General features: G+C 41.2%; 1 protein-coding gene across 1 annotated transcript; it reads left to right on the top strand.

Annotated features, from left to right (window-relative positions):
* The first annotated feature begins 351 nt into the window (after nucleotides 1-351).
* Nucleotides 352-4,442, top strand: arl4d (ADP-ribosylation factor-like 4D). The gene is made up of 2 exons (XM_080213525.1): nucleotides 352-542; nucleotides 2,211-4,442. The coding sequence occupies exon 2, from the start codon at nucleotides 2,360-2,362 to the stop codon at nucleotides 2,960-2,962; it is 603 nt and encodes a 200-aa protein (XP_080069651.1). The 5' UTR covers nucleotides 352-542; nucleotides 2,211-2,359; the 3' UTR covers nucleotides 2,963-4,442.
* The last annotated feature ends 12,637 nt before the right edge of the window (nucleotides 4,443-17,079 follow it).

Raw genomic sequence — 17,079 nt, 5'->3', positions numbered from 1 at the left:
GCTGCCAATCAGATAAGATCATCAAAGCTAATAATTTTGCATCAAGTTAATAAAGGACAGTGGCTGTATATGCAGATGATATCTTGCTTTAAGTACATTTAAAAAAGAAAAAATCCTTATTAATGTCTTGGACAAATTAATCACCAGGCCCTCATTATAACTCGTTATCTAAGGAGAGATATATTTCGCCAGGAGCTCTGTCAGGATTAACCTGTCAAATTTGGAGACTAACAACTCACATGAGTGCTCAGGCGGGACACCATTGACGTCAAGGAGGGTTGGGGCCCCTTTAAGAAATGTCCTTGTAGGTGTTGCTCCGGGTTAAAGCAACGTCAGAGGGAATGTGTTTCACTTGCCACTGATGTGAGCGAGTTACTCTGAGAAATCCCGTGGAAAGGGGTGGCACTCTGATCTGGCAGCTCTGATGTGTGTAGAAAGTGCCTGACAAAACTGCTACATGGAAAATCTACTCCGTGGAGCTTTCCCTCCGACCGAATCTTTACCAAGAGAATCACAGTAGCTTCTCCGCGAGGGGACAAAAGGTAAAGCTTTAATGTTTTTTTAAAAATCAACCTCCCTTTTAAATCACCAGACTCGCATTCAATTAATGTTTTTTTAAAATCCGCATCCCGCACCAAAAATAAGTATTGAAGGTGCTGTGGCTCCTTGCTCAGTGTAGGGTGAGTTATTTCAAATGGAATAGGTATACCTGTCACTACTTTGTAATCCAACCTGTACAAATTACAAAGCTTTGCAATTACACGGGGGACGTGCAATTGACAAAACATTGTTACCTTCGCCCCATCAGAACTGTGCAATTTCAGAAATCGGATAGTTGGAAGTTTATTGCCTTTTTTCTAAAAATAAATAATTATTGTTAGATTGCCCGCTCACCCCCTTATTTTATCTCCCAGTTTTTTTTTGTTTGAAATGCAGATTTCAGTCTCTTAATGGTGTCCTCCTCACTCATTGGCCTCGACACGTTATAATCAAAAAAAACATCTTTGTGCCTACCCTTGATCTGAACGCCTCAACCGATCCATTGGAGAGAGAGCTTGCCAGCAAACCTTGGATTGTTACAAATTAAACCCTTCTGATAATTGAAACAAAGTGCCCTGGAGGGATGTAGTTTCAAAGACTTGTATTCATTTATTGACTTTTTTTGGATGTGGCGTTCTGCCTGCCATTGATTATATTGGTGAACAATTGTTTATTTTAAACGCCCGTAGGGAAGGGGAGGAAAAAGAGTTGCAAAAATATTGCCCGCTACGAACCTTTTTAAAACCCAGATGAATGGACTAGGTGTATTGTTGCTGGTCTGTGTGAAGCTAGGACCCAGCAGAAACCTTCAAAAGGCTGGGTCCATTGGTAGAACACTTCAGAGTGATGTGTTAATTTGGTGTTTGCTTTGCTCTGACCGTAATGGATTCTCGCTGAGTCTAATCAGGAAGCATGTGATTAGTAAATAAACAGAGATCAAAGGAGTTTACGCTTAAAACCGCCGGGAGTGTAAATAAACCCGGTTTGATGGTGAGTGACACACACAAAAAAATGCTCCATCCATTCAAGCCAAAAGAGAAGAATCTCGTTTACTTTGATCTTCTTCTAAAATGTTGGTCAAGATATTGATTCCGTTTTTACACAGAGCTCGACATTATCATTTTATATGACTCCCAGCCTAGTAAGGTCCCATACTGTTTGCAATGGCAATTATACTCGCAAAGGCATTTATATTTAAAATGGCATTCTTAAAGAGGCAGGGAGTGCAATATTGAAGACTTGTATTTTAATCTGTACTCCAAACGAGTTTTCACCAGCGGTGTTGAGGGTGGTACAGTGGTTATCACTGCGCCAGGGACCTGGGTTCAATTCCCTGCTTGGGTTGCTCTCTGTGTGGAGTCTGCATGTTCTCCCCGTGTCTGCGTGGGTTTCCTCCAGGTGCTCCGGTTTTCTCCCACAGTTCAAAAGATGTGCTGGTTAGGTGCATTGACCATGCTAAATTCTCCCTCAGTGAACTTGAACAGGTGCTGGAGTGTGGCGACTTGGGACTTTTCACAATAACTTCATTGCAGTGTTAATGTAAGCCTATTTGTGACTAATAAATAAACTTACTTATTTACTTGATTCAGTTACATTTAAGGTGTAAAAGGAGGAGGATTTAAATTATGGCTTCACTAACCAGATGTTTACTTTATTCCCCTCTAAATTAGCAGTTAAATTGCATCCAATGAACTCAGACTGGCTTTGAAGAAGGTGCCAAGAATCTCCGCCTTGTCTCCTACAAGATTTAAAAAAATCAACGGTTATTACTTGGGAGCCTTTTCTGTTCTTAAAGGGGAGTTGACGAGGATATTTGGCAATGGGGAATCAATTCTCTGAGCTCACACCCAATGGAACCTTCTTGCCTCCTTTCCAATCCCTACACGTGGTGGTGATTGGTTTGGATTCAGCTGGGAAAACCACATTGCTGTACCGACTGAAGTTAAGGGAGTTTGTCAACACTATTCCTACGAAAGGCTTCAACACTGAGAAAATCAAAGTGCCCGTCGGCAACTCGAGGGGCATCACTTTCCAGGTCTGGGACGTCGGTGGCCAAGAAAAACTGAGGCCTCTGTGGAAGTCCTACACCAGGCGTACGGACGGCATTGTCTTTGTGATTGACTCCTCCGAGATGGAGAGGATGGAGGAGGCCAAGGCTGAGCTCCACAAAATTTCCAGGAGTTCGGAAAATCAAGGAGTGCCGGTATTAATCTTTGCCAATAAGCAGGATCTACCCGGGGCGCTCTCTGTGGCTGAGGTGGAGAAATCTCTAAGTTTAAATGAACTGGGTGCATCCACTCTGCACCACATCCAGAGTTCCAGTGCGGTGAATGGACAGGGTTTGCAGCAAGGCCTGGAGAGGTTATATGAAATGATCATTAAACGCAAGAAGATGCTCAGGCATCAGAAGAGAAAGAGATGAACAGTGGACCTCATTCCATAATCAATTAAGACATTCTAGAATAGCTCATCAATAGGGTCTCCTAAAGGATTAACTCAATGGTCAAAAGCACACTACTTGCCAAAAATCTATATTCAAGGATTTTTAATTGACCCAAATTTGACTGTTCAATTTTCCAAACACCCTCCCCAAGAACCAGTGTAGCATATACAACAGTAATGAGAGATATCCTGTGATCTAAGTGCTTATTAAGATAAAAGGACCAAAATATGAGGGACAAGTGTCAAAATAGCAGATGGTTGGTGAGGAGTTGGACTGACGTAAGCCAACCACTATGTGAGGACAGAATGATTGGCATCTTACAGAATGAAGACCGTTTTTAGGGATTGATGTTTACAATTTAGAATCTTCAGCATTATGGATATTTATGTAATGTTTTGATTTGCAAATGAATTCCTGTAACGTTTTGGTTCTACTAGGCTAACCCTTTTACATTTAAGCTGGAGGATCCCAGAGAAGTGGCTGGAAGGTTAGATTATTTGAGAGAGGACTGAATGTGTTCTTTCTCTTTTTTTTTTCCCTCTCCCTCTTCTTCCTCTCTTTCAAAATTGCTTAGTCTCATCTGGAACATGACAAAATGTTCTGTGATTCACTGACGTTGTTCTGATGCTACTTTTATTATATAAAGTGTCATGTAGCTTTTTGTAGACAGATGATGTGCAAGCCAAGGACAATTGTCAAAAGCTGCAAAAGACATTTAGTTCTGCAAGTGTTTCCAGAGATAACAAGTGGACTGAGAGGGGAACTTTATATAATTTTATTTTTTGCCTGAAAATGTAATTCAGCTCCATGTCCCAAACACTTGGGAGTACCGAAAGCAGTATTTCATTGAATGAATATGGGGTGCAATAATTGCAACTACACTCCTAACAATGTGAAGTAGTTTCAGTCTGACACCCAACTTTACGAAGGCCAAATGGCGTGAGGCTGCTCTAAGAAGGCTTCTTGATGTCTCGTGCTTTTAGCTGCAGTAAAACTCTTGCCTGGTGTGAAGCTGTGTTTTTAAAAGGTGCCAAGGCAGAGAAATTTTTTTTTGATGTTGAGAGAGCGAACGGGAGCTGCCTTCACTCTCTTGCCTATTGGAGGCTTTTCACTTGCTCAAGCACATGTGATGAGGATTTAGTTGGATTGTATAGTAAAACTACAGTCTGGTGACTGGTATGCTACACATCACTTGATACCTGGTCTGAAACCAAAAGCTGCAGTGTGCTTCATATCCCAGACTACAGATACACATGAGCCACTCTGCTTGAGTGAAAGAAAAGATGCCAATGTCACTACTTTTCATTTGAAATATTTTACATTATTAAAGCATTCCACTTGGGCTTTCATACTGAAAAATACTGGACCTTGCTGTAAATTTTAAACTGTGAAATGAAATGGTGATTTGTACATTTTCTTTTGTACTTTGATAAGTTTTTAAATAAAGAATTGTCTTTGGTGTTGAAATGAAATGCTAAAAGATGTATTTTTTTTCAAATAACTTTACCTCTACCTCTAATTCAGAATCTGTCCCCTTGTGTGATTTTCAATTATCTTTTAATGGATGTAGGAACACACTTACCTCAAATCACCAGAGAAAAGGGAAGAGTTAAAATTGACAGCTTGCATTGATGAATATTTACTACATTTAATCTAATAAATGTATGTACTTGGGTCACAATTCTCATTCCGTTTGTATGTAGAATTTTATTTTAATGGCCATCTAAGTCAGCATTTGATACATTAGGGGTCTTAAGGCTAGCGTTTAGCCTGAATGAGGCCAAAGATGTAATTTATTGCTGTGATTGTGGAGAAATTGCTAGGCAAATGTGCTTTTGCTTAACAAGGCCGATCCAGTCAATTATTGGCCCATCACTGAAAATAATGAACAAATATAAAAATAGTAACTGGTTTTCAATGGGGCAGTATGATGGCACAGTGGTTAGAACTGCTGTCTCAGTGCCAGGGGCCTGGGTTTGATTCCCAGCTTGGGTCACTGTCTGTGGAGTTTGCACATTCTTCCCATGTCTGCATGGGTTTCCTGAGTGCTCCAGTTCTTCCCCCAACATTCTGAAGGATGTTTTTAGGTGTATTATCCTGAACAGGTGCTGGATTGTGGCAACTGGGACAATTTCACAGTAACTTAGGCTTACCTTTAAAGTATTTTCTTGTGATCAATAAATATACTTTAAAACTTTATGGGGAATATTCTGTGACAAATCCTCTTACTACTTTCAATGTTTTTGCAGATAAAATAATGGCACATCCTTGTTTTGCATTTTATAGTTCAGACTTTGAGAATGTATTTACATTGATCACAGTGGAAGATGCTAGTGGTAGGAAATTGAACATTTTCCTTTTCAGAGAAGCAGTACTAATGTCAAGCACTACTGTACCAGGCTAAGAGCAAGAGACCTTAGTGACTTAGGGCCAGTGTTGTATTATATGAGGAGATTTTTGTAGCGAGCATCTCTGCCTCTTGAACCAGAAGCTCTGGGGGTGAGTCCCACCCCAGGGCTTGATGGTCAAGGAAGGCACATTCATAATGCGGCCAAACAGGTTGAGTGTCAACCTGCAAATCCTTCCAAATGTGTCAATAACTGATGGTGAGAACGGAAGAGACTCTTGGTCAGCCATGCTTGATATGAAGTGACATGCATCAAGATGTAAGCGACAGACCAGTGATCTGTTCTGGGAATTATTAGTGATGGAAATGGACAAAAGTCAGCCTTAGTGCATCACTAGGTGTGAGAAGAGAATTGGAATTGTATTATATGACCATATTCATTAGATGTTGGATGGAGCTTACCCAGTCTAACTTCACAAAAAGCCATTGCAGCCAGCTGGCTCCCTGTGAAACTCTGATCCTACATGAAACGTATAATTAAAAGCCCCAGGAATTCAAGGTCAAAACATAGACTAAAATAAGAAATTGGTTAAAAAGTAAAGTGTATTCGTGGGAGTTGTAACATTTGATTAGGAGAGTGCTGAGTAGAGTCCCGCAAGGATCAATCGTTCAATTCCTATCAGTTGTCATCTCCATATATGACCTGTTTACTGAAACGAAGTAGAAGATGCTCCAATATTCTGCCAACACAAAACAGAGCAATAGAATTGTAGAGATAGTAAATACAGCAAAAGGATTTATGCAATTGAGCAAGCATAGGGCAAAACACACAATGCAAACTATTACATAATAGGTCATTAATTGTGAAGTGCAAAAATAATGAAATTGAATAAACATAAAACCTTCAAAAAATGTAGTATAACACACACAACTTTTCAATGTCTATTCAATGTTTTGAAGGAATGAAAAATAACTATATTTGGATGTGTATAGCCAGCATAGTTAAGTATAGGTATGCTAAAGCTCCACAATGCACTAGTCTGACCAGCTTTTAAAAACCTGCATTCCGTTCTAACACTAAGCCGCAAAACATTTACATTTGAAAGGAACAGAAAACCGTAAAGGAAAATGAAAGGAAAGATTAGAAAAACCTAATGAATAATAGTTAAAATTGGATCTCATCTGATCATAGAATCCCTAAATTGCAGAGGTATGCCATTTGGCCCATTAAGACTGCACTGACCACAATCCCACCCGGACCCATAACCTCACATATTTACCCTGTTAATCCCCCTGCCACTAGGGTCAGTTTAGCATAGCCAATCAACCTAATCCTGCACATCTTTGGACTGAGGGGGGAAGCTGGAACACCTGGAGGAAACCCATGCCGACACGGGGGGAATGTACAATCTCCACACAGACAGTGATCTGAAGTTGGAATTTAATCTGAGTCGCTGGTGCTGTGAGGCAGCAGTGCTAACCACTCTGCCACCGTGCTGTCCATGATGCTGAGAGGTTGTTTCCCCTTGTGGGAGAGTCTAGGGCCAGTGGGCGTAACCTTAGAGTAAGATGTCACCCATTTCAGACAGAGATGAGGAAAAATTTCTTCTGTTGGAGATTAGTGAATCCATGAAATTCTTTGTTCTACAGAGAGCTGTAGAGACTGGGTCACAATGTATGCCCAAGGCTGAGATAGACAAATTTTAATCAGTAAGGGAATCAAGGGTTATGGGAATAAAGCAGCAAAGTGGAGTTGAGGATTGTCACATCAAATCAGCCATGATCTCGTTGAATAGTAGAGCAGACTCGATGGGCCAAATAGTCTAATTCTGCTCCTACATCTTATGGTCATCAAAATATGTCAAATATTAAATGGTATATTAAGATAGACTTGATTCTTACTGTAAGGTATGGGAAGAATTGGGACCAAGGAACATAATGGAAGTTAGATCAAAATAAACTTCAAAAGATATTAAAAAATGTACCTGTTATATATATTCAAAGAGTGATACATATTTGGAATAAATTGGCAAGTATAGAGGGAAATACATTGAGATTGTTCAAAATGCAATAAAAATATAGTTGAAATGTTGAGAGGGCTTGTCCTGACAATATCTGTTTTAATCCCTTACTTCAGAGTAGATTATCATCTTCACTGCCAGGGCAGATATGTGCAGGGTCCATGATACAATAAGAGATTTTTTTTACTGTAAAGAGTCTATGATTCACCCCACCAGATATAGAGCAGATGAAGATGAAATCTATGTCTGTGCCTCTGTTTTTACATCTTGCCCTTGTCTCCCCTTTCAGTCGCTTATGTTTGCATTTCTGATTCTATTGCATGTTGCATCTTGCTCATGTGTGAGTCTGTCTTGGCGTCTCTTTGCTTTCCCTTTGCAAGCGTTGCTCACCACAATTTACATGAGACTCTCGCAGACACCCTTCTTGAGGCGAATCACCTAACTTCCATTCAGTATCTCTCACCTCTCCTGGCTAGTATGACCAGAAACTGAGAACTCACCGCATCGTAGACTTGGGCCAACATGCTTCGTCACATCACCCCGGTTCAAATTTATTAATTGCAAGTTCATAGAAACAAGAGTAATTTGGCCTATTAGAACCTCACAATGAAGTTTCAATCTGTTTTTGACTTTCTGCATCACGTGTCAGAGTGTTGAATAAAGTGACTGGATAGGCTGCAATTTCTGGGTGAAAAAAAACAAGAGCATTATTCCGAAATGAAGATAATCCTTTGCCATCAGCTTTTCTGAGCTAAGCGTGGTGCCAGTAATTATAGTTTAAGTCAACATCAAATGATGTTGCCTTCAGGCAAAATAAAATTTGAGGCTTCAATTGTTTCTGCTTTTCTCCTCAGACCAGATGCATCTGGTAACTGGAAGAAGTCCAACTGCTTTTTCTAATTATGGTCTATTTTGGGTCAGAGGTGTGACATGAAAACATTTTGTACGAGTTAATTGGATCACAGTCGATTCTTCATTTAAAGTACTTACCAACATTGGAACACATTTCTTTAATCAAATCCTTTTCAGCTCCGATTCTGTGCCCTATTGTCTCCTCTTATCCTGAAGGCATTGACTTCCTCCTCATGAAGGGACAATTTGCAATTGGCTGTCACCATTTTGTACCATGCTTAAGTGATCATTATTTGATTTGATTTATTATTGTCACATTCATTGGTACACAGTGAAAAGTATTTTTTCTTGCACACTATTTAAAGCATACCATTCATAGAAAAGGAAACAGTGGGAAGTCTCGCAACACCAGGTTAAAGTCTAAAGGTTTATTCGGAATCACAAGCTTTCGGACTGCCGCTACTTCATCAGACGACTCACCTGATGAAGGGGCAGTGTTCCAAAAGCTCGTGATTCCAAATAAACCTGTTGGACTTTAACCTGGTGTTGTGAGACTTTTTACTGTGCCCACCCCAATCCAGCGCTGGCATCTCCACATCATAGTGAAGGAAAGGAGAAGGTGCAGAATGTAGTGCTACAGTCATAACTAGGGTGTAGAGAAAGATTAATTTAGCATTGCTAGAGAGCTTATAAGAGTTAGTGTTTTAAAAGCATAGAATAAGAGTAAAAGATAGAATTAGAAGGTATAGTGGGCACACATTGCAAGTTGCCTTGCTCCATCTCCATCTTGGATACAGTTATACATGTTGTACTAATGATGATTATCTGTGGATCATCTGACGGTGAAATTTTTCAGCTGAGTTTGATCCGATTTTTACCTGGCGTTCCGATCACACAATTTCTGATCATTGTACAGCAGTCAGAACTAGGAAACTGGTCAGTACTTTCTTCCCCATTCTAGTTGCAGCCAACTATAGTGTCTCTATCATTGCCCTGGCTAAAATCAGCTATCGTAGCACAGATAATTCACCTTCCTGTTCTGTACTATCCAGAATCCCCAGCTTTACTTTGAAAGATTAAATTGATTTTGAAAGCACCTTTTAGTTTGTGTAGATTAGGAAAGAAAGAAATTTACATTTCTTCATTACTTTTCATCTCCTAATGAAGATCCAAAACCCTTCAAAACTAATGATGTGTCCAGTGAACACACCAGGGGTCCACAGACAGTAAATGAGATAGAAACATAGACACATTAAAACTAGAAGCAGGAGGAGGCCATTCTGCCCTTTAAGCCTGCTCTGCCATTTATTTTGATCATGGCTGATCATCAAATTCAATATCCTGATCCCACCTTCCTCCATATCCCTTGATCCCTTTAGCCCCAAGTGCTTAATCTAACTTCTTCTTGAAATCACACAACATTTTGGCCTCATCTGCTTCCTGTGGTAGTGAATTCCACTTGTTCACCACTCTCTGAGTTAAGAAATTTCTCCTCACCTCAGTCCTAAAAGGTTTAACCTTTACCCTCAAACTATGACCCATAGTTCTGGACTCCCCCATGATGAGCAACCATTTAATCTGTTTGGATTGTCTATAAGTGTTGCCTCTTCAGGTAGTGTCATGGGATCTTCTGCACCCACCTGGACAAGCGGACAGGGTTTCAATCTTATTGGCTGTGTGTGTCTCAGAGAATGGAACATTCCCTCAGTGCCAGAGGCAACACAGCTGAGCTTGTCCCTTTCCAAAAAATCCTCCTCCGGTAGGGGATGTCACGACACAGTGAATTCAGTGTTGGACTAGATTATGTGCTCGAGATCTGTGTTTGGGCTCGAATCCATGGGGCTTTGTCATTCACAGATGATATAGCACTGCTGACTGAGCCAAGGTGACAATTAGTGCAGTGAGCGACAGGATCAAAAATAGTCAATAATACTGCTTTCGGGAGAAATGCCAAGGAAATATGTCAGGGAGTTCATTAAGACAGCAATAGAGGTGTCAGCAGCTATAGTACAACTAGTTCGCTAGTTGGGCAAAGACAAACATGATTGTTAATGTGTTATTTAGGGAAGGAAAGGAGGGTAATGAGTGAAAGAATGAAATAGTTTTATAACTATCATGAAAACATTGCATATTCTATATTAAGAAAATTAAATGAAGTGACAGAATGGTAAATTATTGCTTGCAGAGTTCATCACTATCATTACCTTAGAGTTGAATAAATATATTTTGCAGAAAATGCCTTGACCAATTAGAGTCCACTTGCCAACGAATCAGCACCCTCTTCTCATACAGTAGAGAGTTGTTGTTTCCCCTGATATTAGTATCCTTGTGATTGTCCTGCTGAGTACAAGGGGAAAAGCTTCGACAAAAATGTCATTTTTTTGGCAATACTCAAGCTTTGTACTATCAAACGGCTAGATACATTTTGGTAAGATTTTGTGTTGGTATTAACCTTGAGAGATTGAATAGCTTTCAGTCTTTGGATAGCGTCAACAGGAATCATTTCCAGAATACGTAGAGCTTAGAGCAGGTGAAGACTCAAGCATTCTGAAGAGCAACTGAGAATGGACAATAAATGCTGTGATGTGGAGACAACCTGTCTGGAGACAAAACACACCTCATTAACCTGTGCTCAATCCTTTCTCCACTCACATTGTCTGCACCTTTAAGACTTGATTACCTGTAAAGACTGACATTCCAACCATTATCTTGTAAATTGAGTTTGTGTCTATTTGCGAACACAACTCCTCACTCACCTGAAGAAGGAGTGAACTCTGGAAGCTTGTGCTACCAAATAAACCTGTTAGACTTTAACCTGGTGAGGCTTCTTACAATAAATGCTGGCCAGCCAGCGAAGCCCGTGTCCCACGAATGAATAATAAAAAAAATTCTTGAAATACATTCTCGGAAGACTGACCCAGTGTCACCTCAGTGAGTGTTTGCTTCCCGTGGACGAAACGAAAACGTAATACACTATAAGTGGCATTAATTGCTATTTAGATGTTGCTGCAAGATTTTTTTCTGCATTTTTTAATCGTTCTGCTTCATAACATGGCATTTTTCTTTCGCCTCCCCTGAAGATGTTCTGTGTGTGTGTGTGTCAGTGGGAATAAATTTTAATTTTGCCAGGTTGGCTTCCCATTATACCAAAATACCTGACTTCCCATTCTACTGGATTGAGGGGGAAAATAAGGGGAAGCTGATTGACCACCAACCATCCCTCACTTCCTCCAAAGCTAAATTTGACCTCCGCTGACGAATTATCATGTTCCACAGGGAACATTCTTCCACGTTGTAAACTGCATGCAGATAACTTGGGGATATTCAAAAACAATAAAGGCCAAAACTTAGGATCCTGCAGTGCAGAAGGAGGCCATTCAGCGCAACTAGCCTGTACTGACAACAATCCCACCCTATCCCGTAATCCCACCCAGACCCTCTCCCCATAGCCATACTTATTTACCCTGCTAATCCCCCTGACACTAAGGGAGAATTTAGCATGGCCAATCCATCTAATCTGCACATCTTTGTGGGAGGAAACTGGAGCACTCGGAGGAAACCCACACAGACATGGGGAGAACGTGCAAACTCCACACAGACAGTGACCCAAGGCCAGAATTGAACCCGGGTCCCTGGCACTGTGGGGGCAGCAGCGCTAACCGCTATGCCACTGTGCCGTCCCATGCAGCATTGTGTTTAAATGTGGTAATATTCCAACGAGTTAAAGAATCCATACTAGTCCATTTTTTTTGTAAACTGTGCAAATTTATAGTTGCTTATCAAAAAAAGAGACCAGCGCCAGCTGGCAGTATGGGAATTATGCAAGGTGCAGAGCTGCTTTAGCACACAATGAGGTCACCTTGCTTTTGCATGAGAATTTGTGTGGGACAAAAAATGGTATGTGACCTGTGGTAGCCCAGCACAACAGTTACATCAGACTGTGTAAAAAGAAACGAATACCTAGGCAAGCAGCCATTGCATCTATTTGACAGGATGTCAGTCCCTGGAGCCCATCTGGTTACATGAGAAACGGAGTCAAGTGACAAGTTCCACTATACATCACCTCAGGGAATCGCAATGGTAGCTTTGCTGAGTTTCTGCCCTCATAAATTTTCTTACTAAAAAGCCGAACCTCCCCTAAGGTATTTTGAATAAATCCTATATTAACTCTTTAACATAGCAAGATTCATAAGGGGATCCTCTGCTTGGGCTGCAGCCAAATACAGATAATTTCCATACTGGAAGAGCTGTACAACACTGTTTACAAATAGTCAGTTATAAAAGATAATGACTTTGCTATTCATTATTAATATCTATGCTTGAGTTTATATGACATGATCTGTATTTATATGAGATAATTGATTCCTGGGAGGATTCCACATAGAGAGCAACAAAGAGCCCACTGTTCAGTGTCTGTACCTTTTCACGCCAGGAGACAGCAGATGAAACCCTTTCATGTAGGTGCCAGAGAGAGACAGTGCCGAGAATAAACACAAGGTAGGAGGCAGGCAGTAAACTATACAGGAGCAATTCAATCGAGTGGTTCTGATAACCTCAAGGTCTTTACAGCGTGGTTTAACTCATCAGCAGAACAAGAGATTAAATTAGATACTTGGGTTCTCCTGTAAATATTTGTTATTTATTATAATATGTGGTGTACTCTGCTGCGCAATTCTCCCCCTTCCCCCACCTTGTGCTGAGGGATGATCCCGGGGGACCAGCGCTGTGGTACCTCAAAAGTGTCTAGTGAACCGAGGCAGTGAGTGTTTATGTGTGTGTTAGAGGCCGGTATTACAGTCAAACCTGATCCTCCTGCCTTCTTCAATAGACATAACCTAGTATCCATTTTTAAGGTGTACAAAATTATTGTTTGCAAAAATAAACACAAAGATCAATGTTGATCAGCTGCACAGAAATCTGTTACGATATACAACTTGTTTAACAAATAATGACAATATGACATATAACCTTTAAGCATAAGCAACTTTTAGGGGTGAGAGTTTCTACCTGTGTTTTTTTAACCTGTCTACTCTGGGAATCAAGGCTTAACAGCAATTGTGCATCTCTGGTTACACAAACCTCACTGCCTCCAATCATTTAATAGAGAAAACTCATACTTGATTTGATTTGATTTATGCATGTATTAGCACACAGTGAAAAGTATTGTTTCTTGTGCACCATACAGACAAAGCATACCATTCATAGAGAAGGAACCGGGAGAGTGCAGAATGTTGTGTTACAGTCATAAGCTGCAGAGAAAGGTCAAGTTACTGTGAGGTAGGTCCATTCAAAAGTCTGATGGCAGCAGGGAAGAAGCTGTCCTCGAGTAGGTTGATATGAGTCCTCAGACTTTTATATCTATTTCCTGATGGAAGAAGGTGGAAGAGAGAATGTTCAGGGTGCGTGGGGACCTTGATTATGCTGGCTGCTTTTCTGAGGCAGCGGGAAGTGTAGACAGTGTCAATGGGTGGGAAGCTGGTCTGAGTGATGGACTGGGCTTTGTTCATGACCCTTTGTAGTTTCTTGATTATATTACAGCTTCAGTAACATATTGTTGAAAAATCTTTATTTGTGGAAGTATAAGTTCAGTTTTTACATAAGCAAATGCTGCAACACACGATTCTAAAAACCTGAATGAACAATTGGTCTGTTTGTGATGATATTGGTTGGTATACGAGATCTTACTACATGTTAATACACCATCATCCAGGAGTTCAATTTAACAATAAATGTAAAGATCATTCCCTTGTCCTGGTAATGTGTGACCAAGTCTTGCAATGGGATGTGAGCCTTCAACATGCTGACCCCGATGTGAAGTCTCGACCAACTGATCACCAGCCAGGAACTGAATCAATTCCATTGCTCAGAGCTATAGTGTAGGATAGCTCAGCTGGCTGGACAGCTGTTTTGTGATGGGAATCACAAAGAACAAAGAACAACCCAGCACGGGAAACAGGCCCTTCGGCCCAACGAGCCCGCGCCGCCATTTCAACAAAGCATTTTCCTACACCTACCCTGCCCCGTGTGTATGTGAATGGTACCCCTAATGTAGCCAGATTCAGGGGAGAATAGTGTAGGGTCAATTTGGTAAAACCAATCAGCCTAAAAGCACATCTTTGGGGTGTGGGAGGAAACTGGAGCACCCGGAGGAAACCCACGCAACCACAGGGAGAATGCACAAACTCCCACAGACACAGGCCCAAATCCATGTATCTGCACAGCTAGCAGCGATAGTCAGTGAGCTGTTGTGGTGGGAGCAACGCCAACTGTGCAGGTTCAATTTTTTTTCTGGCCATTTGTGGGTTATGCATGTCGCTGTCTGGCCAGCATTTATTGCCCATCCCTAACTGCCCTTGAAGGCAGTTCAGAGTCAACCACATTGCAGTGGCTCTGGAGTCAAGGCCAAACCAAGTAAGGATGGCAGATTTCCATATCTAAAGGACATTGGTGAACCAGATGGGTTTTTACAACAATCAATAATGGTTTCATGATCATCAATAGATTCTTAATTCCAGATCATTTTTTATTGAATTCAAGTTCCATCATCTGCCACAGTGGGATTTGAACCCAGATCCCCAGAACATTAGCTGAGTTTCTGGATTAATAATCAACAATACCACTAGGCCATTGCCTCCCCTGTACCGGCTGAGGTTATTCATGAAGGCCCCACCTTGTCCCTTGTCTGAGGTGTGGTGATTCTCAGGTTAAATCAGGTGGGTTTCCTCCGGGTGTTCCGCTTTCCTCCCACAGTCTAAAGATGTGCAGGTTCGATGGATTGGCCATGCTAAATTGCCTCGTAGTGTCAGGGGTATATGTAACTAGTTAGGGTAAAGGCATGGGGTTATGGGGATAGGGCCTGGATGGCATTGTGGTCAGTGCAGACTTGATGGGCTGAATGGCCTCCTTCTGCACTGTAGAACTTTATGGTTCTATAATTCTATGAAATCACCACCAGCCAGATCTCCCCCTCAAAGGAGAGTATACTCTTAACATTTTAAAAAACCTGTTTTGTGAGAGGCACTCTGAAAGTGCAGTGGGAACATGACTAAGTAAAATGAACAATAAACATGGCAGATACACACGCCATGCATTTAAAATCTCCACCTCCTGCTGTAATTTTCTTGGTGATTGGCATAAGCCCCACTAAAAGAAAAGGCTGTAAATGGCCAGCTCTATTGCTCTCTTGAATTTCTGTTGCCCTTTCACTGAAGTTAATTGTGCAAATTCCACCTAAAATATCTAAGAAACATAGTTTCATTACACCCTGCAAATTCTTACCTCCTCCATTCAGAGGGCAGGGTTCAGTTTTGTTCTTCCCGTCTCTGTATCCTGTTATCTTGAAATCACCCAGTGTTTCTTTCTGTAGGTGCACGCATACCTTCTTAACTACCTAACCTAAGCAAGCAGCAAAATAAAACACATTACAGTTCAGAAGTTCTATTAAGAACTTACTGTGGCTGTACTTTCACCTATTGGTATTTTCTCTATAAATTGAACCAAAATGTCTTAATTTGTATTCTAACCTTTGACATGTGACTTTCATGTTGTTCTTGTGGATCCCAGGAAGGGAGCCATGCTCCCTGACTTTATAGGGTATTCAAAGAGTGTGCCAGTCCAACACCAGCATCTCAACATTATTATTAGGGTATTTATAGACATAGCTAGGCTACGGAATTGATGGGAATGCATATCTTCATGTTGAAACCCAGGATCCCTTGTAGATTTAACTTGGAGAAAGAATCATAGAATTCCGTTTGGCCCACTGAGTCTGCACCAACTCTCCAACAGAACATTTCATCCAGGCACCTACCCCCACCTGCTCCCCCCCCAACTCCACCCCCCCCTCCCCATCCTATCCCCATGACTCCATGCATTTACCTGGCTAATCCCCCTTTGGACCATCTTTGTCCAAGATGTCCCATCTTTGGACATGAAGGGGCAATTTAGCATGGCTAATCTGCACATCTTTGGACTGTGGGAGGAAACCGGAGCACCCGGAGGAAATCCACGCAGACATGAGGAGAACATGCAAACTCCACACAGTCACCCAAGGCCAGAATCGAACCTGGGTTCCTGGTGCTGTGGCAGCAGTGCTAATTAGACATATCAGTTGCTTTCGCATTGATGTTTAAGACACAATTATACAGATGCAATTAGGTCTGAAAGTACTAGTGCGGCAGGCTGTACTACTTGATGATTAGGTGGCTAAATATCAATTCAATTTACATCTAGTTGTCCGTCAAGCCAAGTTACTTCAGAACCTTTTCTAAATGAGAATTTAGTGACAATTGTTTAAAATAAGTTACGGTGGAGGGGATGGGGGAATTGAACACTGGTTATTGTAGCTGTAAATGGACATTATCATGTTTCTGGTAACATTGGTTCCTCTTTTGGAATGACATTTCAAGTATAAACTTCCCAAATGGAAATAACATCTCTAATTTTTCATGTAAAGTGAAACCTCTGTATGACTTATAGTAAGTAACTCATTCTGAAACTGGTGACGTAAAAGGAACATGGAGGTGGTGTGGGGAGGGGGCTATTGCAACTTTTGACTCTAGTGATTCCCGGAAGTATGCCCAACATCTGAATGTGAACCAAAGCATCTCGCACAGCAAGCCAAAGGCAAGAGAAACTATTCTTTCAGATGCAGTCCCAAAATCCCTTCTGCCTGGAACTGCCACTTCTCTTCCAGGAGTGCTTACCCTGAAAAAGTATTGCTTTTCTCTCCCACAGGATTTCTATATGTCTCTCCCTCACATTCACCTTCACTGCTTTCCATTTCTTTCGTAGTGTTGGTTAACTGTTCTCTACCTTTTACTTCTTTATTGTCTTTTTTTATTTTTCTTCCCCCCCCCCACTCTTTCCCCCTATTT

This window comes from Carcharhinus amblyrhynchos, chromosome 27 (genome assembly GCF_965287045.1).
Source record: "Carcharhinus amblyrhynchos chromosome 27, sCarAmb.v2.hapA, whole genome shotgun sequence".
Taxonomy (NCBI): domain Eukaryota; kingdom Metazoa; phylum Chordata; class Chondrichthyes; order Carcharhiniformes; family Carcharhinidae; genus Carcharhinus; species Carcharhinus amblyrhynchos.
Note: the sequence above shows the minus strand (reverse complement) of the source record. Positions and strands in the feature narration are given on the sequence as shown.

Excerpts from the sequence above, each read along its gene's own strand:
- arl4d (XM_080213525.1), top strand. The coding sequence starts at position 2,360 with ATGGGGAATCAATTCTCTGAGCTCACACCCAATGGAACCTTCTTGCCT.